The 22,430-nt window shown below is 50.1% G+C and overlaps 1 protein-coding gene across 4 annotated transcripts in view; it reads left to right on the top strand.

Annotated features, from left to right (window-relative positions):
- ACTR3B (actin related protein 3B) overlaps positions 1-22,430 on the top strand; it is a 50,647-nt gene that overhangs the window by 5,503 nt on the left and 22,714 nt on the right. For 2 of the 4 annotated variants that reach the window (XM_029921168.1, XM_029921174.1), the window contains exons 2-6: positions 8,115-8,239; positions 9,022-9,132; positions 17,533-17,628; positions 19,077-19,184; positions 21,781-21,924. In XM_029921168.1, the coding sequence (XP_029777028.1) occupies positions 9,061-9,132; positions 17,533-17,628; positions 19,077-19,184; positions 21,781-21,924 (420 nt within the window). In that variant the 5' untranslated portion in view covers positions 8,115-8,239; positions 9,022-9,060. Of the gene's footprint in view, positions 1-4,200; positions 4,296-8,114; positions 8,240-9,021; positions 9,133-17,532; positions 17,629-19,076; positions 19,185-21,780; positions 21,925-22,430 lie in introns of all 4 variants that reach the window. The other 2 variants (XM_029921186.1, XM_029921178.1) reach the window with 2 other exon arrangements.

Genomic DNA, 22,430 nt, shown 5'->3' with positions numbered 1-22,430 from the left:
ATATATTAATTAAAAAATTACTATTGTCTGGTTATTACTGTAGCAAATGTTCCTAAGATACAGAATTTATATCTAAGTTTTGAGCACCTTTCTGATAGTCTTCCCGAGATTACCCTCAGATGACCTTTTAGCATTTGGAAAATAATCTGTCTCTTCTGGTTACCCACATTCTGTACCCATGCCATTTTTTTAATCTGACAACTTTTACATTATTCTTTATTAAGTTAAATCTTAGGAGTTTTGGTTCATCATTACAGCTAACTGAGGGGTTTTATTTTTTAATTTGTTTAAATAATTTACAAACTATATTTTATTTGTCTTCAGATATGTTATTTTGAGGTAATTATAGATTCACGGGCAGTGGGAGAGATCGCTCGGAGAGAGCTTGTGTACCCCCCCCCCCCGTTTCATCCAAGGCTACACCTACATGATGATACTATAGCACTAAAACCAGGAAATGTACGTCGGTGCAGTGTGTGTATGTGTGTGTGTGTGTCCTTTTATCCCACGTGCAGATTCCTGTGATTACTACTACAGTCCAGATGTAGAACCATCATACCCCACAAGTCTCCCTGAGCTCTTTGTAACTACACGTACCTCTCCTTCCCCACCATTCCTAACCTTTGGCAGCTGCTCATCTGTTTCTATCTCCATAATTATGTTTTGTTGAGAATATTTTATAACTGTACCCATACAGCACATGTCCTTTTGTGACTGGCTTTTTCACTTGGCATAATGCCCTTCAGATCCGTCCGAGTTGTTGTATGTATTGGTAGATGGTTCCTTTTTTTATCTGAGTAGTACGCACGGGTTTGTTTAAACACACATGTACTGAAGGACACCTTGGTTAGTTCCACTTTGTAGCTATTACAAATGAAGCTGCTATGAAAACCGTGCACAGGTTTTTGTGTGGACGTAATCTGGCATTTCTCTAGATAAATACTGTGTAGTGCAATTGCTGCATTGTATGGCAAGTTATGTTTCGTATTATTAAGAAACTGCCAAAGTATTTCCCATAGTGGCTGTGCCGTTTTGCATTTCTACAACTACGTACGCAAGCGCCAGGGTCACCGCATCCTTGCCGACACTGGGTGTTGTCACAGTTTATTTTGGCTGTTCTCACAAGGGTGTGGTGATAGCTCATCGTGGGCATAATCTGCATTTCCGTAATGGCCGGTGGCACTGGACATCGTTTCATGTGCTTCTTTTCCATCTGAGTAATCTCTTCCATTAAATGTCTCTTTATGTATTTTGCTCATTTTCTAATGGTTATATTTTTACTGTGAGAATTAAAAAACAATTTTTTAATGTTTTTTTAAAATTTATTTTTGAGAGACAGAGACAATACTAGCAGGGGAGGGTCAGAGAGAGAGGGAGACACAGAATCTGAAGCAGGCTCCAGGCTCTGAGCTGTCAGCACAGAGCCCAAGGCGGGGCTCGAACCCACAAACCGTGAGATCATGATCTGAGCGAAAGTCGGACGCTTAACTGACTGGGCCACCCAGGTGTCCCATTTTACTGTGAGGTTTTGAGAGTGGTTTACATACACTTGATATGAGTCCTTTGTCAAATACGTGGTTTGCAGAGTTTCTCCCATTGTGTAGCTTTTCTTTCTGTCTTCTCTGCAGGGTCTTCCCTGATTTGAGACTTTTTCTCTTTTCTTTTTTTTTTAATTAAAATTTTTTTTCTCATGTTTATTTATTTTTGAGATGGAGAGAGACAGAGCATGAGTGGGGGAGGGGCAGAGAAAGGGAGACGCAGAATCTGAAACAGGCTCCAGGTTCTGAGCTGTCAGTCAGCACAGAGCCTGATGAGGGGCTTGATCCCATGAACTGTGAGATCATGACCTGAGCTGGTCTGTTGCTTAACTGACTGAACCACCCAGGCGCCCTCTTTTTAATTTTTTTGACGTTTGTTTTATTTTTGAGAGAGAGAGGGAGGGAGGGAGGGAGATGGAGCATGAATTGGGGAGAGGCAGAGAGAGAGACACTCAACCGACTGAGCCACCCAGGCAGCCCTGAGACTTTTTCCCTTTTCTAATGTAAGCTTTTAGTGTTAAAATGTTCCCATTTAGCACTGCTTTTGCAGTGTCCCAACACATTTTGATATTTTATATTTTTGTTTCCATTCCATTCATGTGTTTTAACTTCCCTGAGATTTCCTCTTTGACCCATTTAGAACTGCATTGTTTAATTTATAGGTGTTAGTGGGATTTTCTTGGTGTCTTTCTGTTATTGAGTTTTGGGTTTATTCTATTGTATTCAGAAAGCATATTATGTATGACTTTAATCCTTATAGAATTCTTTATTTTTTACAGTTTATTTTGAGAATGAGAGTAAGAGGGTGTGTGTGCACAAGCTGGTGAGGGGCAGAGAGAGAGAGAGAGAGAGAGAGAGAGAGAGAGAGAGAATCCCAAGCAGGTTTCCTGCTCAGTGTGGAGCCGGATGCGGGGCTCTGTCTCAACAACTGTGTGATCATGACCGGAACCAAAATCAAGAGTCGTACACTTAACGGACTGAGCCACTGACTGAGCTGACCAGTACAGCCACCCAACTTTTTGGGTTTGCAATGATTATAAAGTTATTTAGGTCTCTTTTTGGCCCCGTTTGGGGCTTATTTTGGTTCCACGGGCACTTGTAAATGTGGATGTGCTGTTCTCCTGGGCGGAGTACTCGGTGCCGTTGCTCGGCCCCCGCAGGGGACTCGGCCCCTGCAGGGGACCCTGTTGCTGAGCTCTTCTGCCCTTGCCTGGGGCGTCCAGAGGTGAGGTCTGCAGCTCTGATCGTGGGTTTGTCTATTTTCTCGTTAACTTTTGTCTCCTGTACTTTGCACTTCCATTCTTTTTACATGCACATTTAGGATTGCTGTGTCTTCTTGATGGACTAACCCTTCGTCTTTTTTAATATTCTTCTCAATCTTTCTTTGCTATAAAATTTCCTTTTTCCGATAGCCATATACTCAATCATGCTTTCTTTGATTAGCATTTGTGTGGCTATCTTTCTCTATCTTTTTACTTTCAACCTACGTATATCCTTATATTTGAAGACTCAGGTTCTTTTTGTTTTTATTTTTAAAATGTTTTTATTTACTTTTGAGAGAGACAGAACGCAAGCAGGGGAAGGGCAGAGAGAGGGAGACACAGAATCTGAAGCAGGCTCCAGGCTCCGAGCTGCTAGCGCAGAGTCTGACACGGGGCTTGATCTCAAGGACCATGAGATCATGACCTGAGCGGAAGTCGGCTGCTTAACTGACTGAGCCCCCGAGATGTCCCACGAAGAGTCAGGTTTTTTTAATCCATTCTGCCAATATCTGTCTTTTAATTGATGTATTTACATCACATAATTTATTGTAATTACTGATTAATGCTTTTTCTGTTCTTTTTTTAATTCCTTTGTTTTGTTTTACCTAAATTCCAAAGGATTGAGCATTTTTTAGAATTTTACTTGGATTTATGTAGTGTGCTTTTGAATGCATCTTTTAAAAAAATTTTTAAAACTGTTTATTTTTTAGAGAGAGAGAAAGAGAGATAGAGCACAAGTTGGGGGGGGCAGGGGGAGAGGGAGACCCAGAATCTGAAGCAGATTCCAGTCTCTGAGCTGTCAGCACAGAGCCAGACATGGGACTTGAACTTGGGAATGGCAAGATCATGACCTTAAACGGTCAGATGCTTAACTGAGTGAGCCACCCAGGTGCCCCCCAAGATTCCTTCTTTTATCATTCTCTCTGTTTAGAGAACTTTCTCGAGCCCTGGTGACAGATTGTCAGCGTTTGTTCACGAGCGCCCCGACCTGCCCCGCGTTCTGCAGGCGCTGGGCTGACTGTGGGCCCTGAGCGGGCAGCCCTCTCAGAGCTTGGAAAATGTGCCGTCTCTGTCTGGGCCCGATTTCTGATGAGAGACTTGTCGGAAGCTTTCAGAATTTTGTCTTCGGTCTTCAGTCTTTAGAAGTTTGGCTGTGCTGTATCTTGGCATGGATTTCTTTGGGTTTTTCTTGTTGGGGTTTGTTCAGTGTTGAATCTGTGGGCCTATTTCTTTTTTAGTCAAATTTGGCAGATTTTTAGCCATTATTTCTTTGAATACTTTTTCCTTTCTCCGCTCCTTCTGGGACTTGGAATGCATGAATGTTACCGCTTTTATTATATATGCTACATGTCCTGAGGCCCAGCTCATTTGCTTTTCAATCTGTCTTCTTTGCTGTTCAGGCCGGGTGACTTCTATTGTTACGTCTTCGAGATCAGTGATTCTTTTCTCCGTCCTTTTCTGCTGTTGCGCTAATCCACCGAGATTTTTATTTCAGGTATTGTATTTTTATAGTTCCGAAATTTCCATGCAGTTTGTGTCTCTGTCTTCTATCCTTGCTTTCACTTTGTGTTTCTTTGCTGAGACTTGCTTGTGTTTTCCATTGTTTCATGTGTGTTTGTGAACACGATTGCTCCTAAAATCTTGTGTAATAATTCTGTTATCTGTGTCGTCTTGGTGTGAGCATCTGTTGGTTGTCGTTTCTCATTTCTGGTTCTTGCTTTGGTGAGAGATTGTTTTTATTGAGACCTGAAAATTAAAAAAATTTTTAAAAGATCTTGATTATTTATTTTTGAGAGACGGAGAGAGAGCACGCATGCAAGTAGGAGGAGGGGCAGAGAGATGGAGGCACAGAATCCGAAGCAGGCTCCAGGCTCTGAGCTGTCAGCACAGAGCCCGACGCGGGGCTCGAACTCCTGAACTGGATGAACCGTGAGGTCATGACCTGAGCCGAAGTCAGAAGCTTAAGCATCTGAGCCACCCAGGTGTCCCTAAACCTGGACGTTTTAAATAGTTTGAGATTCTGGATCTTGTCTAAATTTGATGTTTCAGCGGGGTGTTTCTGATACACCTCCAGCAAGGAAACGGGGATGCCTCTTGTTCAGCCCCGTTTGGAGTTGAAGTTCAAGGCCTCCTCTTGGCCTCTGTTGACACTTGGTTGGGGAGGGTCCATGTTACCGCTCATTGTGGGCGGGAGTTCGGGCTCCCTATTAGGCCAGGCCAGTAGCCTCCTGGCCGGGAGGGACAGGGGCGCCCTGTCCCTCTGGTGGTGGGGGAAGTCCTGACCTCCTCTCGGCCTCCTCTGACGAAAGCCTTGAGTGAGAGCAGAGGACAGATTGACCCCACCGGGGGTGGGGTGGGGGTGGTGGCCGTCCAGCTTCCCACATGGCTTCTGCACTGAGGGGGAGGGTGGTTTTCTTGAGATGTTTGGACTCAGGCGGGTGTGTTTTCGACTGTCCTTTTATCTTCTTTGGTTGGAGGTAGCAGGCTTTTTGGGGTCATGGTTTGTTTTGAGCTCAATGGTGTTTCTAGGGTAGCCAGTCTGGGCTATGTGAGGCAAAAAGAAGACCCAGGAGACTCACAGCTGTGTTGCTCCGGGGTCCTGTGGTCCCCGGCCAGTGCGCCTGCTCTTTACCTCCAGCCTCCGTGTGTCTCTCTTACAGAGGCCCGGGTCCGGCTGTACTTGGTGAGAGCCGCAGGGAAGGCAGGGTGACCCCGTCCTTGCCATAGCGGAAGCCCAGACTTGGTTAGCCTGGAGTAGAGGATCTGTGCGTCTGCCCCGGGGGTAAATGGTGTCCTAGGACGCGGTGGGAACGCCCGCCTTCCTGCCCGCTCCCCGGCTTCCTGGCTCCGCGCCCTCCTTCCCGAGGTGCTGGGTGCTTACCGGCGCGCACAGGCGTCTGTCTCACACGCCGCCCTGCACCTCGTGTCCTCACGGTGCCACGGCTTAGTGGTCCTTCTAGATTAGTCTGAGAAGCCCTGCTTCGTTCTTCGTCACGGCCTCATGGTGCTCCGCTGCGTGCAGGTGACAGCTCTGTGTGAGCAGGTGGCATGTTCGGGTGTCGACTCCGTTATCTGTTCTGTCTGTTGTCCTCTGCTGACACCTGTTACGGTATGTGGCGGTGTGTTGGGGATGGCTGGTGGGGTGACCTGATCCATTCTCTGTGGGGAGTCACGGAGTCCGTGAAGGCTCCTAGATGGTCTCTTGAGCTCCTCTCTGAGGCACATTCCTCCATCATGTTCATAAGGACAGTGTGGACCACGTCTTGCTTTCCATAGGCATAAGCAAGAGGTTTTTTTTTTTAATGTTTAAAATTTATTTATTTTGAAAGAGAGAGCACAAGTGGGGAAGGGGCAGTGAGAGAGGGAGAGAGAGAGAGAATTCCAAGCAGTGCAGAGCCCAACACGGGGCTCGAACCGACAAATCCTGAGATCCTGACCTGAGCCAGAATCAAGAGTCAGATGCTCAACTGACTGAGCCCCCCAGGAACCCCTTAATCAAAAGAGTTTGAAGATGAGCTCTGTGTGCCTTTACTCTGTTTTGTGGATTTGGTTGCTTCGTGTGTAATAGGCAGTAATAGTTAAAAGAAGCAAATTTTTTTGTGTGTGTTTTGTTTTTTGTTTTTTTCTTGTTTCTCATGGACACCAAAACGTGTATCCGTTATGAGTTGGGGCCAGAGTGCTTTGATTACCTTTTTGGGAGGTAGGATTAACCTGGTTTTCATTTAGATTTCTGAGTGTGGTAGTGTCACCTCACTAAGTTTTTCCTCAAGGTGGTGAGTTTTCTTTTCTTTTTAAAAAGTTTATCTATTTTGAGAGAGTGCATGCGTGCGAGTGAGTAGGGGAGGGGGGAGAGATGGGGTCCAGGCAGGCTCTGTGCCGACAGCGCAGCGTCTGATGCAAGGACTTGAGCACACAAACTGTGAGATCACGACCTGAGTCCAAGTCCGAGGGGGTAGGCTCTGTCACTCACGCTGGCACCTGTGCGAGGACCCCGAGGTCTGCCGAGAGCATCTTGCCGGGGGCCCTTCGCCCTGCACCACGTGCGTCAGGTGACCGCGCGGAGTTTGTAGGTGTGCCACTGAGTGCCGTGCTCGGTTTCCAGAGGGGGTTTTGTCTCTGGAGATTGCTTCCGGTGCTTAGGGCCCCGCGGACCGTCCCGGCTGTGACCGGCCTCAGGGCCCTGGACGTGCTCACCATCTCTGACTGCTGACCAGGCTTTGTCTCCAGCGTTTCCACGCCATACCTGCCCCTGCAGAAACCCCGTCCCCTAGACTTGTGCCACCTTTTGTAACTGGCAAGCTTTGAGCCTACGTGTGGCAGCGGCTGGAGTGAGTAAAGGAGGGGGTCAGAGGGACCTGTGCTCTGGACTCCTTCCTCCTCCTCGCACCTGTTACCCCACGGGCCTCCTGCACGGCAGGGCCCACGTCACGCGTGCGGCTGTGCGGTCCTTCATTTGATGCGAGTTGGGGGTTTCAGCTCATCTGCTCTAAAGCTTTTGTATGTTTACTAGTTTGTTTTGGAATAAATCTGATGGAGATGAGTTTACGGGAGCTGAGAGTGTGACCAAGAGTTAGGAGTGTAGATGGAAAATTGTATCTTTGTGAAGCTTCCACATTTCATTAAGTGTTAAATTCTGGAGTGAAGTTTTATGTGAATTTACTACTAAGTATATTCGCAAATGTCAAGGTTAACCTCTTACTAAAATAATGTATCAGAAAGCCATTGATTTTTTTACATAATATAGTTGTTTGATTATCGTACTTTTCGTTTTTGTGATGTATATTAGCCAGCAGGTTTTTCTTTTAGTGAAGTCAATTTTTTTTCTATAACAAGATTAAAAGTTTCTATTTTAAATCTGTCTGATGCAAAGTTTTATTTAAAAAAGGGCTTGAGAGGGCATAGGTATTTTCCAGTTTACTCTTCTTTTTTGTGTTGTATTTTTAATTTGTCTCCTATATTGTGTTTTAAAATTTGGAACCTGTTGATGCATACCAAGGGCATTTCACTTACTATCTTGTGGGATTTTCCCAAACGGAATTGGGCAATACAGTGACGTAGCTTCTGCCAGCACTAGAAGCAGATCAGCTAAGTTCCTTTGTAGCATTCTGAAAATGATACCCCAACGTAAACGTTGTTTCCGTGTTTTACTTACTGGCAGTGTCTTTTCTGTGGACACGCCCACCCCGAATAAAACCCTGACATTGAAAATGTACTTGTGCATACGTGGGGATTATAGTATCCCTTCTTGGTCATTCAAATAAATACGCATAGTGACGGAAATTTTTGTGTTTGGTTTTGTTTTCTGTGTTTTCAGGTATCGCCATCCGGGAGTCGGCGAAGGTGGTGGATCAGGCCCAGCGGAGGGTGCTGAGAGGCGTCGATGACCTGGACTTCTTCATAGGGGACGAGGCCGTGGATAAGCCCACGTACGCCACCAAGGTGAGCGCTCCGGGTTTGCGGGTGAGTGAGCCCCGAGCAGCGGCAGGAAGACCGCAGCACGGCACCCCATCCAGGGACTGTACTTAGGAGCTGTGGGATGTATTACTGTTATGTTTACAAAGAAGTTTGTGTTAATTTTCTTCTGTTAAATGATTTTTTAAAAGTTTATTTTTGAGAGGGAGAGTGTGTGTGTGGGAGGGGCCGGAGAGAGGGAGGGAGAGAGAGAATCCCAAGCAGGCTCCGCACCATCAACGCAGAGCCCGATGCAGCGTTTGAACTCATGAAACGGGAGATCATGGCCTGAGCCGAAAACGAGAGTGGCCGCTTCCCTGACCGAACCCCCAGGCGCCCCGGTTTTGCTGGTGTTGAAGGGGGCATTGTTGGGTGAGGAGCCGAGTGAATTTACAGAACTCTGGGAGGGGCAGTGCCGGGCCCCTGCGGAGAGCTGCAGGTTCGCTAAGTGACCTGTCGGAGGTGGGAAGGCACAGATTGATTATAAAGGACTAAAATTAAGTAGACATTCGTTCTAGAAAAACCCCCAAAAAACACAAATGAAGCTCCGACTGAATGGTGTGGTAGACGGTCTGCACCTCCCGTCTGTTCCCCGGTGTTAACCGGCTCCTTGTGCTTAGAAGTGGGGGCCGCGGGGTGGGGACCAGAGTGTAGCCGCCTCCTTCTGCCCAGGTGCCCCTCTCCTTCGCCGAGTGAGGGCTGCGCCGCCGGGCTCTTACTGCCCCGGCTGTGACCCGAAGCCTGCCGTATTTTGGTCTCTCCTGCTGTAGTGGCCAATAAGGCATGGAATCATCGAAGACTGGGATCTTATGGAAAGGTTCATGGAACAAGTGATTTTTAAATACCTTCGAGCGGAGCCCGAGGACCATTACTTCTTAATGGTGAGTAACTGGACCGGAGAGGAGCATACCCTCAAAATTCCCAATTACTTAGATTTTTCTTTTTCCACATTACTTAGATTAAAAAAATTTTTTAAAATATTTATCTTTGAGAGAGAGAGACAGAAAGAGATACAATGTGAGTGGGAGAGGGTCAGAGAGAGAGGGAGACACAGAATCTGAAGCAGGCACAGAGCCCAGTGTGGGGCTCGAACCCACCAACCGTGAGATCAATGACCTGAGCTGAAGTCAGACACTCGACCAACTGAGCCCCCCAGGCCCCCCCAGATTACTTAGATTGTAAACTCAAGATACTCTTCCCTGGACAGTTTTAAAGTCCTGCTTAAGCCATTTTTATGAATCGGGGTGCTTTTTTGGCAAATAACAAGGCTCAACAAAAATGCCTGAAATCCAGAGATCATTAACTGTCACAGCAAGGCCAGCACTGGGCGGGCGCAGGGCTGATCACCAGAGGGTGCTAGAGCGCCCCCCCCCACCCCGGGTGACACCACCTCGTGCTTTTTTCACTCTCAGAGGCGGAAGCGCTTTGTAAGAATGAAGAGTTTCCCGGGAATGTCCCCAGCACGGGTGTCCCCCTGTCCCCGCCTGGCCTGGTCACTAGCAGGGGGACTGAAAGCACATTGCTGGGTTTAGACTCCTCAGGTTTCTTCCCTGGGGCCGGGCAGGGGAGGGTCTCTGATGGGCGGGCCCCAGAGGGTGAGCACCTGAACCGGCCAGAGGGGGAAGGTTGGGCAGCAGGCCGCCGCCGCCGCGCACTCTGACGTTTCCTGGCGCCGCAGGGCTGTGGTGTTCGCGCTGTGGCCAGGAGACCGAGCGAACCTACTCTTTTCCAGGGTTTAAATCTCATAAAATAAAACTGCGCTTAGTATGGACCCAGATTACGGTACTTAATTGCTCTTGTTCAAATAAAATAAAACATTACAGAGAAATGAGGAGAAATGTCTCGTGGTTATGGGCTCTTTTCTGGTGGTTCTACTCAGCGTTCTGTATTTCCTTCCATGAAATGTTCTTTTTAACTTAAAATTAATTACATGTTCAAAACGGGTGCTTTATAGAGAGCAATTGCATGTAACATAAGCTGCATATTAAAACGCACATAATTTAGCCTTGGCTTTTCTCCATGCAAAGATATTGTCAAGTGGTCCCAGATCCAATTATATAATTCCTTCTGATGTTAAATACGGAGTGTGCTCTAGAACTATCTGACTCAAAATATGTTAACTGCAAGGCTGTTGTGCTAGTCGGTGGAGTCTATATGTTTGATATCTAGTAAGGCAAGTCCCTGAAGGTGCTCTGATCTTTGTTCTGGCCGTGTCTTCACCCCTGGGACTCGCCAAGTGTGGGCGCTGTGCTTACAGGCCACTCCATGTTTCTGTCCTGTGTGCCTGCAGTGCTTTATGTAAAGTAATCGCAGCCAGGAAGCTGACCTTGTGTCTGAGTGGCTTTGTCTTTAAGCCACAGCAAATCACAGCCCCGCCTGTCACACTTGGCGCGTGTCCTGGCCTCGCACATCACGTAACTACCTGTTGGACGGGGCTTAGGACCAGGCTCCGAGCCCGGCCGCCTCCTGTCTGCTTCAGCTCCCTGCACCCGGAGGCCTCCCTCTCGCGCCACGCAGAGCAGGCCTGAGCAGCAGACACCGCCACCAGGGCACAGCCCGCAGAACGTTTTTCCTAAAACAATTTGTTTTTTTCTGATTTAGCTGGCATATTCAGAGGCTGGCAAGGTAAAGCCACTTGCCAGAAAGGAATTGGAGGGTTTGCTTGGACCGTGGAAAAGCTGAAGTCCATTTGCCAAAAATGAGTATCTATAATGAATGTTAAAAAATAACCAAGCTTCTCAAAGATGGGAAAATGTGATATTACGTACATGGTGCTTTGCATTCCGCAAGTCCCTTCGTTGTAGGCGGCGACTGAGGAAGTGGGGAGCACCGTCCGTCCCCAGCCTTTGCCTGCTCGGCCTGCTGGACGCCGATCTCCCGCGGGCGCAGCCGGGGCATACTCAGCCGGCCCTCTGGGCTTCCCTGGGACCCGTCAGGCTGGCGCGTCATGGTGGCCGGGCCGCGCCCTGGGTCCCGATGGGAGCGGACCCTAGTGACCCCCGGCCGTGCCCCTCCCAGCATCCGGTCTCCTGCCATCTCCCAGCCGCTCGCCCGGCCTCGTACCAGCGACGGAGGCTACGGGGCGCAGCGGCGTTCGGTGCATGTGTTCATCTTGTGTCTTCTTCCAGAGACGGGGCTTGATTTTTATGGTGCTGATTGGTTATTGACTTCTGAATCAATACCGGATGACCTTGTGCCCTTGTTCTGAATTAACTGTCCACGTGGCCTGCATCCATGTGCCGTTTTAATCATTGGCTTCAGTATTTTAAGAAAGTAAGAAAAACTGAGTACTTCCATTGTAGACATTGTTGTCCGAGATACTGTTTAACTCGACCTGTGTCCGCGGCACACCCTCCAACGTCGGGACGACACGGAGAAGATGGGCATGGCCCCTGCGCGGGGATGAGCTGCGGGTCTGGGAAGAAGCAAACTGCCCTCCTGAAGGAGCGACTGCGGACGGTAATTACAGCGAAGACGCGGGCTGGGGAGGAGACGGACTGGTGATTATGCCTCTTGGCGTTGCCCTCAATGCTGAGTCAGATTCAAGAGCCACGAGATCCTAATTATGCTATAAATGTTCCCATAAATGGAAATACGTACGTCTTAGTGTCAATTCTTCACAGATGGTGAGTTGTTTGGCAATAAGTAATGAAAGTGTAAAAAACAGTCACTTAAACAAGTCAGGGGTTTTGTCCCTGATGGAAGTAGTGGGGGGACCAGTGCTGGTGTGGCGGTCCTCGGTGTCGTTAGGGACCTCTGGGCTCTGCTGTGTTTAGAGTATGGCTTCCATTCTGAGCATGCCTCACGATCACACATTGGCTGCTGCTGCTCCCATCATCATGTCTGCGTTCCAGGAGACCAGAGGTTGAGGGCAAGAGGGCGTCTACTCCTTAAGTCCTAACCTTGTATGGAGCTTTCCTAGAAGCCATGCGCACCAGCTTTTGCTTCTTATTGGCCGGAACTCACTCCCTGGGTCATCTCTGTCGACAAGGGGAAGTCTGGCCCGTGGCCACCTCCAGCTACCGTCAGGCTCCGTCAGCGTGGCAGAAGGGAGAACGGACACTGGGCGTGATGTGACCACAGGCACGAGGACGGAGGCGGAACAAGGACTGAGCTGATTCCGGAACCGTGGCTGGCCCTGCCTGTGCGGAGAGCGTCACCCTCCGGGGAGCCAGCAGGCGGGGCAGAGCGCTGTCACCGTGCGCCGTCCCTCCCGTGCCGTGTCTGCGGACGCCCCCCGGGAGGCTGTGCTGGAAGCCGTGTGCCGGGGCTTCACGCCTCCGCTGGAGGCGGTTTCCGTCCCAGAACTGTGCGCGTGACCGGACGTCAGGAGGCGGGCTCTGCGACCTCGCACAGTCCTGTCCCGGCGGCCTGGTTCCGAACACTGGGCACAGTTTCACCCGGTCGTTCCTGTTCTGTTCTAGCTGGTTTGCACTCAGCATTGCGTTTTCTCATGTGGCCGCGGATCCTCTGTCCGTGGATACGTCCTGTCGGCTTAGCCGTTCTGCTCTTCTTAGACGTTGGCTGTTTCCACTTTCTTGATTTTAGGGGAAACAAGACGATCTTTGCACATACAGTTTCTGTCTATATTTAGAGCATTTTTTTTCTATAAAAAGAACCACCAGGAGCGCCTGGGTGGCGCAGTCGGTTGAGTGTTCCACTCTTGACTCTGGGCCGTTGTGATCTCACAGATCATGAGCTCTGAGCTGACAGCACAGAGCCCGATGCAGGTCTCAAACTCACGAACCATGAGATCATGACCTGAGCTGGAGTTGGACGCTCAGCTGACTGAGCTCCCAGGTGCCCCAGGGTCACTGTAATTCCTGTTGGTGAATCTTCCTGTGGGCTCGGGTTTTGCTCCAGACCAAACATTCCCTGACGATGCTCATACCTCCCATACCTCCTCCACCTTTCTCTCTTGATGCTGACCCCCTTCCGTGCAGTGTAAATACTTTAGTATGATTATTTTTATAAATTTAAGTTCTTGCTTAAGTACTTGGCTTCCTGTTCAAGGTGAGAGAGGACTGTAGCTCTCGCTAGTTAATATGCTATTTCTGCTGGTTTGCGGTGCATCTCTGGGTAATACAGCTCGTCTGTTGAGTGCTTGATCTGTGCCCAGGCTTCCCCCACCCTCCCGAGTGTTCACACATGTATCTTTAATTCCGCCAACAGCCTCGAGGTGGGTGGCTATTAGGCCCATTTTCCGGGTTCTCAGATTGATAGGTTCGCTAAGATAGATTGTGGCCAATCCTGTTGGAATCTGCAGGCCTTGTTTGTGCGCTGTAACTGAAAGAAGTCTTTAATGGAAACCGGCCACATTTACAGTGCTACCTGGGTGCTGGGCACTTGACAGGCGTTAGCAAATTTCATCTCAACCCTTTGAGGAGGCAGCAATTTAAAGTATGTAATTCGTTGTGGAGTGACTTTTAGATCCCTTATTTATGACCTGCTTTTGTGTGTGACTTCATTACTCTTCTCCTGTGTTTCAAGATGACTCTTTCTTGCCCATCCAGGGAATATATTGATTCCAATTACAGTGATTAAAACTTCCTCGTGGCTCTGTGTTTGAGCTTTGTGTCAGTTGCTGCACAAGAGTCTAAACCGAAGCTTGCGCCGGGTCGGTAGCTAATTGTGTGCGTGTTTGACGAGGTAGTACGGGCAGACGGCACAGGATTCGGAAGGCGCGGAAGGGCTCCCCGTGCTCCCGGTGTCTCTGTTCTGGTTCCCACGCCTTCCAGGGGGAGGGGGAGGGAACCGCCTTTATCCGTTCTTAACCAGCTAATGGTTTATCTTTCCAGAGGAAACTGTGTGCAGACATGCGGATTATACATAAACTTCTGTACACGTGGTAACAAGATGTGCACCTTGTTTTTATTAAAGAAAATAAAAATGTGATAAAAATGTAATATGAAATTTACATTCCTAATTGTTATTTTAAATGTATAGTTCACGGGGCGCCTGGGTGGCGCAGTCGGTTAAAGCTTCCGGCTTTGGCTCAGGTCATGATCTCATGGTTTGTGGGTTTGAGCCCCGCGTCGGGCTCTGTGCTGACAGCTCAGAGCCTGGAGCCTGTCTTCAGAGTCTGTCTCTCCCTCTCTCTCTGACCCTCTCCTGCTCCCACTGTCTCTCTCTTTCAAAAATAAATACAAAACATTAAAAAATTAAAAAACTTTAAATGTATAGTTCAGTAGGGTCAACTGTGTTCACATTGCTGTCAAACAGAACTCTGGTCATTGCCCCTGGAACAGTAATTTGTTGCTAAAAAGTCTTCATTAGAAGTTACTGACACAGAGGAATATTTAAGAATGTAGATGAGGGGCACCCAGTGGCTCAGTTAAGCGTCCAACTTCAGCTCCGGTCAGGATCTCACAGTTGGTGGGTTCGAGCCCTGCTTCGGGCTCTGTGCTGACCGCCAGCTCAGAGACTTGGAGCCTGCTTCAGATTCTGTGTCTCCCTCTGTCTCTGTGCTCCTCCCCTGCCCATGCTCTGTCTCTGTCTTTCAAAAACAAACATTAAAACAAACAAAAGAACGGAGAGGATCTTGAGGCACCTTTCCATTAACGGTGTATCACGGAGGCGGTTTCACGGCGGCACATGCGGGCGGGGGGGGGGGGGCTCTCCCTCGTGGGCGTGGTGCGACTCCCTAAGCGCGTCCTTCACGGCGGCATTTCGGTGGGTCTCCTCTGCTGACGCAGGCAGCCCTGACGTTTCACCTGTCCGGAGCATCTCGCTTTTTCTAGATGGGTCTCTTGTCTCCAGAACGTAATTTGATTTTGTTTCATGGTCAAAAAGGCTGATAGAATTTTTTTTAGTGAGTTTCTCACTTGTGCTTGTTGAAGATTTTAGTCATAATAACTCACTTTCATCGAGCACATTCCACATGCCAGGTGCTGCTACTGTAAGCACTTAGACTCCATCCATCCTCCCACCTCTGTGAGGTCAGTGCTAATTTCACAGAGAGAGAAAATCACTCTCCATCCACAGTGAAGTCAAAGGCTGGGATTTCACCAACCGCTGACGTCAGGACCCGCCCGGGGCTGCGCCGGACTGGCTGCTGCGTGGCGGGCACGTTTGCTCTTAGATGAGCTGTTTTACACTGTGTTACGCTTTCTGGTTTTAATGTGTTTTACTTATGTGTTAACTTCTTAAATCTCAGGCTTAGTGTCCTCTTTGCTTTGTAGTGAGTGTGTATTCTTTCTAACTTGGTGTTTCTTAAAACGTAATTTGGTGTTGCTGTAATTGTCTGTATTTACCCGGTGTTGGTTTAGAGGTGATTGACTTTCCTACTGTGATCAGTGAGCAAGTTGGTACATTTCCATCTTTTCTTACCTCCTCTTCCTGTTCTCTGCCTCCTGCTTTGGATGGATTGTTACGGAACATGTTCTAATGTCAACATTTATAATGTCATATGTACCGATGCCTCTCACACCTGACCAGCTTCAAGCAATGTGTCTGAGTCCGTGGTAGGAAGGTGTCATTGTCTTTATAGCCTCTCCTTTCCCCTTCCACCTCCCAGCTGGTGTGATTTCTGCTGTGTTCTTTCATGACCTTTCCCTTCTGTCCCATAGCTCCCAGAAAAGAGCACACATAGTTCCGCGTCCTGAATGGGTGACATGCTCGCTGTAGGTCCCTGGCTGTACTTTGCGTCTTCTCTCTTCTAAGAGAGTTCATCCGCGAAGGGCTTCTCTAAGCCCTTGTATGTTTAAAGATAATTTTGTCTTTGCAACATGCTCGATCGACAGTGTGACCAGCTGTAGAATTCTTGGGTCACAGCTTCCTGCTTGGAAGGCTGTAAGTCCCGTGTGTCTCAGTGTGTCCCCCTGTTAAATGGAGCTATGCTGATGGCTGGGGCTGCCTGAACTGTTCCCGCTTCGCAGGTCGCAAGGTCTGCGCCAGCCGCTGTAACACAGCACCACGGGCTGGGTGTCTTCAGCAACGGGCCTCTGCGTTCTCCCAGTTCTGGAGGCTTTAGTCCCAGATCCTGGTGGGGTGAGTCTTGTTTCTGGTGAGGGCCCTCTTCCTGGTTCGCAGGCGGCTCCCTCTCGCCGTGCCCTCACGTGGCCTCTGTGGTCACACGTGGAGAGAGAGGGAGAGCTCTCCGGTGTCCGTTCCTTTTCTTACAGAGACATCCGTGCTGTGGAGTTAGGGCCACCTTCCCTGTGACCTCACTGGAGGCCAAATCTCCAAATGCAGTCACTTTGGGGGTTGGGCTTCAACATACGAATTTTGGGGACACAGTTCAGTCTATAACAAAGGGTATTGTGGACTCTTTTTTTTTTTTTTTTGCCAAAAGGCCCAGAGAATTTTTATTTATTCTTTTTTTTTTTTTTTGCAGCTTTAACTATGTGATGTATGTCCATATTATTGGCATGGAAAAATGTTCACAACATATTGCTGAATGACCGAAAGCAGGTTTATTTATTCTTTTCATTTTTCTATAATCCTCCAATTTGCTAATGATGGTTATTTTAAAATGGATATTTGAATTTTTTGAGATGGCTTTGGTCTTGATTTGTATCTGCTTTTTAAATATTTTTCTGGGTATGTGGTTTTTCCTGTTTTCTCTTTCTCTTCTTGCTTTTCTCTTAGTATTTTTACATGGTCTTTGGCTGGTTTCCATGTGCTTTTTCCTCATCTTTTGAATGGGGGGAGTTCCTCCTGGGCCAGCAGTGGGCGTGAGCCGGGGCCGGGGCCGGGCAGGGTCTGGGTGAGGCCGCTTCGCCCCTGGAGTGTTCGCCTCGCGGCTGACGGCACAGATGCTGCTTGTGACCTTGCGTCCTGTGCTCTGGTGGCCCGTGGGGCGCGGGGGGCTCCTGGGCTCGTCCGCTCAGACCCAGGCTCCTGTTCCGAGCAGGAGCTCGCTGCTTCTGTCCCTCTGCGGAGGGAGGGCTCTGCACTGTGCCCGGCGTCCAGGGTCGCCGCCGCTCACCTCCGGCGTCCTCGCTGGAGTTCTTATCGCCCTTGGCAGCCCGCAGACCTCTGCGGTGTCAGGGGTCTCAGGTGTGACGCTGTGGAAGAGAGAACTTCCGTTTCTGAAACTTGTTCCTGCTTTGGGGGGGGGTAATGAGAGCAGAGATGTCTGCCAGGCCTCTGCCGTCTTAAAGCCTTTACGACTCGCTGCCAGATGTCCGGAATTAGTCGCTGTGATTGTGTGCTCTCCGTAAGATTAGGGCGTTCTGCGGCATCCTAATTAACACGCTTTCAGGTTAATTTTTTTATGGTTCTGATGTAATTACAGGAAATTTGGGTGATCACTAAATATAGCAAATGTTTTCCTACAGACAGAGCCTCCGCTGAATACGCCAGAAAACAGAGAATATCTTGCAGAGATTATGTTTGAGTCGTTTAATGTGCCCGGACTCTACATTGCAGTACAGGTGAGAACAAAGTTGTTTTTTACGATTCCAGCAGACCTTGGCTGTCTACTAGTGGTGAAATGGGGTTCCCAAAGGCTCTGCTGTAGGACTGTGCTGTGTGTCCCGTGTCCCCTCCCTGAACACCCCACCCCGTGCCCACACTGAAAGCAGCATGCTCCGTGAATTCCGATTTTATGTGGACACTGTCGACCTCGAGTCTGTCTGGCCCTTTTTACCTGCGTTAGGATCTAACGTGTTTTTCGTTGGGTGACAAGATCAAGATGTACATATGGTTCTCTTTTTGGCTCTTTTCACGTCTGATCATAACAGAGGAGAGACACTATAGAGTCTGTTAAAAAGGAAAATAAATCCCTGTGGAGTGTCGCCTATGGATTTGGGCTCCTGTGTTTCCATCAACTTCCAGAACTTCCCGGAAGCTACCCGTTCACCGTGCGGGGAGTTTTGTTGGTTTCAGTGGCAGTTTGTCTGTGATCCTGTGTAAAGGAAGGGGCTGAAGTTGGGGGAGTATTGAGATAGGTGTTTCCCGAAACGTTTCCTGCATGAAACCTGGTCCCTTAGTTTTAAGGAAAAGGAAGAGCGGTTGCACAGGAAAATAATTTGGGGGCGCCTACGTGCCGTGGCCCACACGTGGTGATTCGCGGTGAGTAGCACAGTAAAGGCCCTGAGGATGCCTGCTGGAAGAGATCTGTTCACTCCAACTCTTCCATGTGTATTTAACCAGGAATCTCCTCTTCCCGTAGGTTGTTGACAGTCCATGGGTTAGGGACGCACTTTAGAAAACCCTGGACCACAGCCAAGTGCATCAAGGCTGCCTGGAGGGTGTTTGATATAAGATTCTCAGACTTCATCTCAGACCAAGGTTTTCCAGCCTCAGAGCTTTGGGATGGGCCGCTCTCGGCGCTGGGGCCGGCCTGTGTGTTGCGAGATGTTTAGCAGCCTCTCTGGCCTCTGCCCACGAGAGGCAGCGCCACGCCCAGCCTCTGCTTCCCTGAGTGTGACGACCCAGAGTGGTTCTCAGCGTTGCCAGAGGCTCCCTGGGGGCAGCATTGCCGCCGGGGGAGCCACTGCCCTGGTCCTACCAGACGGGAGCTCCTGGCTGTGCGGCCTGGTGCTCTGTGTCTTCTTTTACCAACTCCACACGTGACCGTGCTGTAGCCCACTGGGAATAGTGGCTTAGAAGTTAAAATCTTCTCACTCCATAATGAAGTTCCTTTCTCATGGGCTTTCCTTTGTAAACATTTGATTTATTTTATTGGAAACTTGTGTTAAGTTTAAGTTGTTAACTTTGCTTTTGTACGATTTGGAGTTTGAATTTTAGGGGGAAGGTGGTGCACAGGGGGAGGCTGGGAGTTCCCTGGACTGAGTAGGTCGGAGCGTATGGATGAGCCTGAGGGCAGGCGGCGGGAGGACCTTTCCCTGCGTGCTGACGGTTCCGGTCTCTTGTCCAGGCGGTGCTGGCCTTGGCGGCCTCGTGGACGTCTCGGCAAGTCGGCGAGCGCACGCTGACGGGGATCGTCATCGACAGCGGCGACGGGGTCACGCACGCCATCCCAGTGGTAAGCCGGGTGTTCAGAGCTTCCCCCTCTGTAGGCTTCGCCTCGCCTCCAGTAAGGGAAGAAGTGAAAGTGAAAGCCCCTCCTGTAATTAAAATACCACTTTAAGAGTCTCGGCCACACTCAGGAAAGGTAGCCAGAGGGTTACACGCAGGTCGGTGAGAAAGAGCAGCGCCCCCCAGCCATGGCATCGGCGCCTTGAAGTCGGCAGCGGCAGATTTCTGCGGCAGGGACGTCAGCCACGGTCTGGTCCCCGTGGCCGGCGTCACGTCACCAGTGAGGGTGTCCTGGCCCACGTGCGGGCTGCTGGATGCCAGGTTGTAGGCGTGGTGCGTGGCCGCCGGAGGGGTTTTCGCGGCTCTGTGACAGGACCGTGTGCCTTTGGGCAGAGCACTGTCCTTCAGTGTATTCGTGAACGAACAGGATAGAGTGTACGTTCTGACTCGCAGGGCGCTCTGTGATGTCACTTTTTGGTTTTAATTTTTGAAACATTAGAGAAGTGATTCCTAATTCAGGCTTCCAGAGACACCTGCTGTCAGGAAGAAGAAAAGCCAAATTTGCCCCATGCTGCATCGGGGTGGGGAGCTGGGGCCGGGGTCTGGCCCCGCATGTCCTGTGCCAGGTGCATCCCTGGGCCCTAATGGGTGGGGGTGGGGGGGGTGGGGAGGTGGGGTCCGCACACTCACTCCTCTCACGGGTCCCTGCGAAGCGCCGTGCTGCCTGGGGTGCGATGCTGACTCGGGGTCCAGTGCTGGGCTGTGCTCTGAGGCTGTGCCCTACAGTTGAGTGGGGACCCAGCCCTGGCGAGAGGTGGCCAAGGACCCTGCTGCCCGGCCTGGCCCATGTCTGGGTGAGGAGAAGGAAACAGATTGCGTGCTGTGTGCAGGCCCAGAGAAAGTGGTCGTGAAGGGTTTTATCTCTTTTTATCTGTTTTTTTTCTGATTATAAAAATTACATTTGTTGTACAAGTTGTACCAAATTTGTATAAAACAGAGGAATGTGGAGATAATGGAGATAATGGCCCTGGGAACCACATTATGCTTTTGTTTGGGGAGCTGCCGACGCTCCTGTTCGTAGGTGTGCACATATGCACGTTTTAAGCAGAACTGGAGTATTCTGTGCCTGAGTCTGTGCCCTACCTGTAGAGTAGGATCCTGAAGTTATGTTCTACGTATTGATCTCTGCCTGGTATTTTCTCTTGTGGTTGAATATTCGGTGAAGAAAGATTTAATATTCGTAGCCCATCATATGGTTATAGGACAGTTTGCTCACTTACTTTCCTGTTGTTGGGCCTCTAGGTTTTTTACAAGAAAGTCTGTAATGCCCTGATGGAACTGACAGTGCCTGACACTGGTTGACTTCATTTTAGGAAATGTTACGAGTGACGCATGCATTTTAGAAAATGTATCATAATCGTGAGTGGTTTGTGTTAGCTAGTGTTCTTATGAGTTTAGGTTGATCTTTATTTAATAATTTGTAGATATCTTTTATTTCCATCCTAAGATACTTTACAAATAACTTGGGCCCTGTGGAGAGGCCAAGTCTTTCCTTACTTCTAGAGTTCAGGTCCATGAGGAAAGCCTCACGAGGAAGTTGGTCTGTGCCCCTGCACCTAGCGCTGGCCGTGCTGTGCTGGTGACCGCTAGCCCCGATGGCCTGTAAGATGTGGCGGGTGGTCCCTCCGTCCCCATCCCACACGGGCATGTGGCACAGATCTCCTCTTCCCTGTGGGGACCACGCCAGGAAGCCATGCCCTCTGGCCGCCGGACCCCAGGGAACGAGTGGATGTGTGCCCATGCTCCGCTTCTATGGCAAGGCGAGGGGCTGGGGCCATGCTGCACGGGGCGGGTGTGTGAGCTCGGGCATCTGCCCCGCCAGTGACCCGCTGTGGTTCCTCTCTGGGCACTGGCAGGTGGGCAGCCGCGAAGAGGGGCCCAGGTCCTGACTGGCACTGGCCTCCGACTGCACGGGCTGGGGGGCAACTCTCCAGATCCACTCCAGCAAGTGCAGCTCTTTGTGCATAAATGGGGCCGTTTACCGAGTACCGAGCACATGCCAAAGCCAGTGCCGCGTGCTCGCCTCCCTGTGTTTCGTGTGGTCCCTGTTGTAAGCCCCCATGGGGTGCCTGTCACCCCAGATTATGAGGCTGAAGTGTGGTCACTCAGCCGACACACGTGACACTGGGACTCCAGCGCAGGCTGTCTCAGGCCCGTGTACTTAACCAAATTGTTGACCCTTAAATAGAAGTAGGTTTATAGTTGGCTTAATAGTTCACAGGTAAGATTTTTTCCTTTTTTTGTTAGAGGAACATAAACCAGTTTCCTCTTATGACAGCATGACGTACTGGAGATGAGCTGGCGCTTCCTTTCGCATTCCCTTTCTCGTTCCCGACATGATCATTGTTGGGTTGCTTGCAGAGGGTCTCAGGTTATACCCATGGAACTGTGCGTGCAGGCACTGCAACAGACCCCGCCCTGCCGGGGCTTTGCACGCTGAGCTGCGGGTAGGGGTGGGTAGGGGTGCGGGCCAGGGGGCCCAGGGGTCCAGGGAGCCCTGCCCACTGGGGACTCACTGCCGCCCTCTGCCTCCTCTTCCCTAGGCAGAAGGCTATGTAATCGGAAGCTGCATCAAACACATCCCGATCGCAGGCAGAGACATTACGTATTTCATTCAGCAGCTGCTGAGGGAGAGGGAGGTGGGGATCCCTCCCGAGCAGTCACTGGAGACGGCGAAGGCCATCAAGGTAAACGCAGACGGGGGATGGGCTGGTTTGGGGGGAAGGGGGGAGATGGAGTTTGGACAGTCCCCTTGCTGCTCGCCCCCCTTCCTTCCTCTCCCTATGAATGTGGGTCTCTCGTTCTGTTTACCTCCTGAGTTACGGGGCAGAAGCCTCAAGGCTTAGCCTTTTCCTTGGAACGTAAATGCTGCGGACGCTCTGGCCGTCACTGACAACAGCTTGCTAACTGGTGTTGAGCACAGGCACACGTGGTACGGCGTCGTTTACTTGGAGCCTGATTAGACAGAACCCTCACTTAACTGCGGGCACCTTCGACATCCCCCTCCTGCTTCGCATCTGGAATGAGCAAACGTCAGGCGCAGCGGTGCCGGGACGTCTGCGACGTCAGCCGGGCTCAGCCCCGTCGGGAGCAGCGTGTGCGCATGTGCGCGGCGGTGCCGGGACGTCTGCGACGTCAGCCGGGCTCAGCCCCGTCGGGAGCAGCGTGTGCGCATGTGCGCGGCGGTGCCGGG

This window comes from Suricata suricatta, chromosome 2 (assembly GCF_006229205.1).
Source record: "Suricata suricatta isolate VVHF042 chromosome 2, meerkat_22Aug2017_6uvM2_HiC, whole genome shotgun sequence".
NCBI lineage: Eukaryota > Metazoa > Chordata > Mammalia > Carnivora > Herpestidae > Suricata > Suricata suricatta.
Note: the sequence above shows the minus strand (reverse complement) of the source record. Positions and strands in the feature narration are given on the sequence as shown.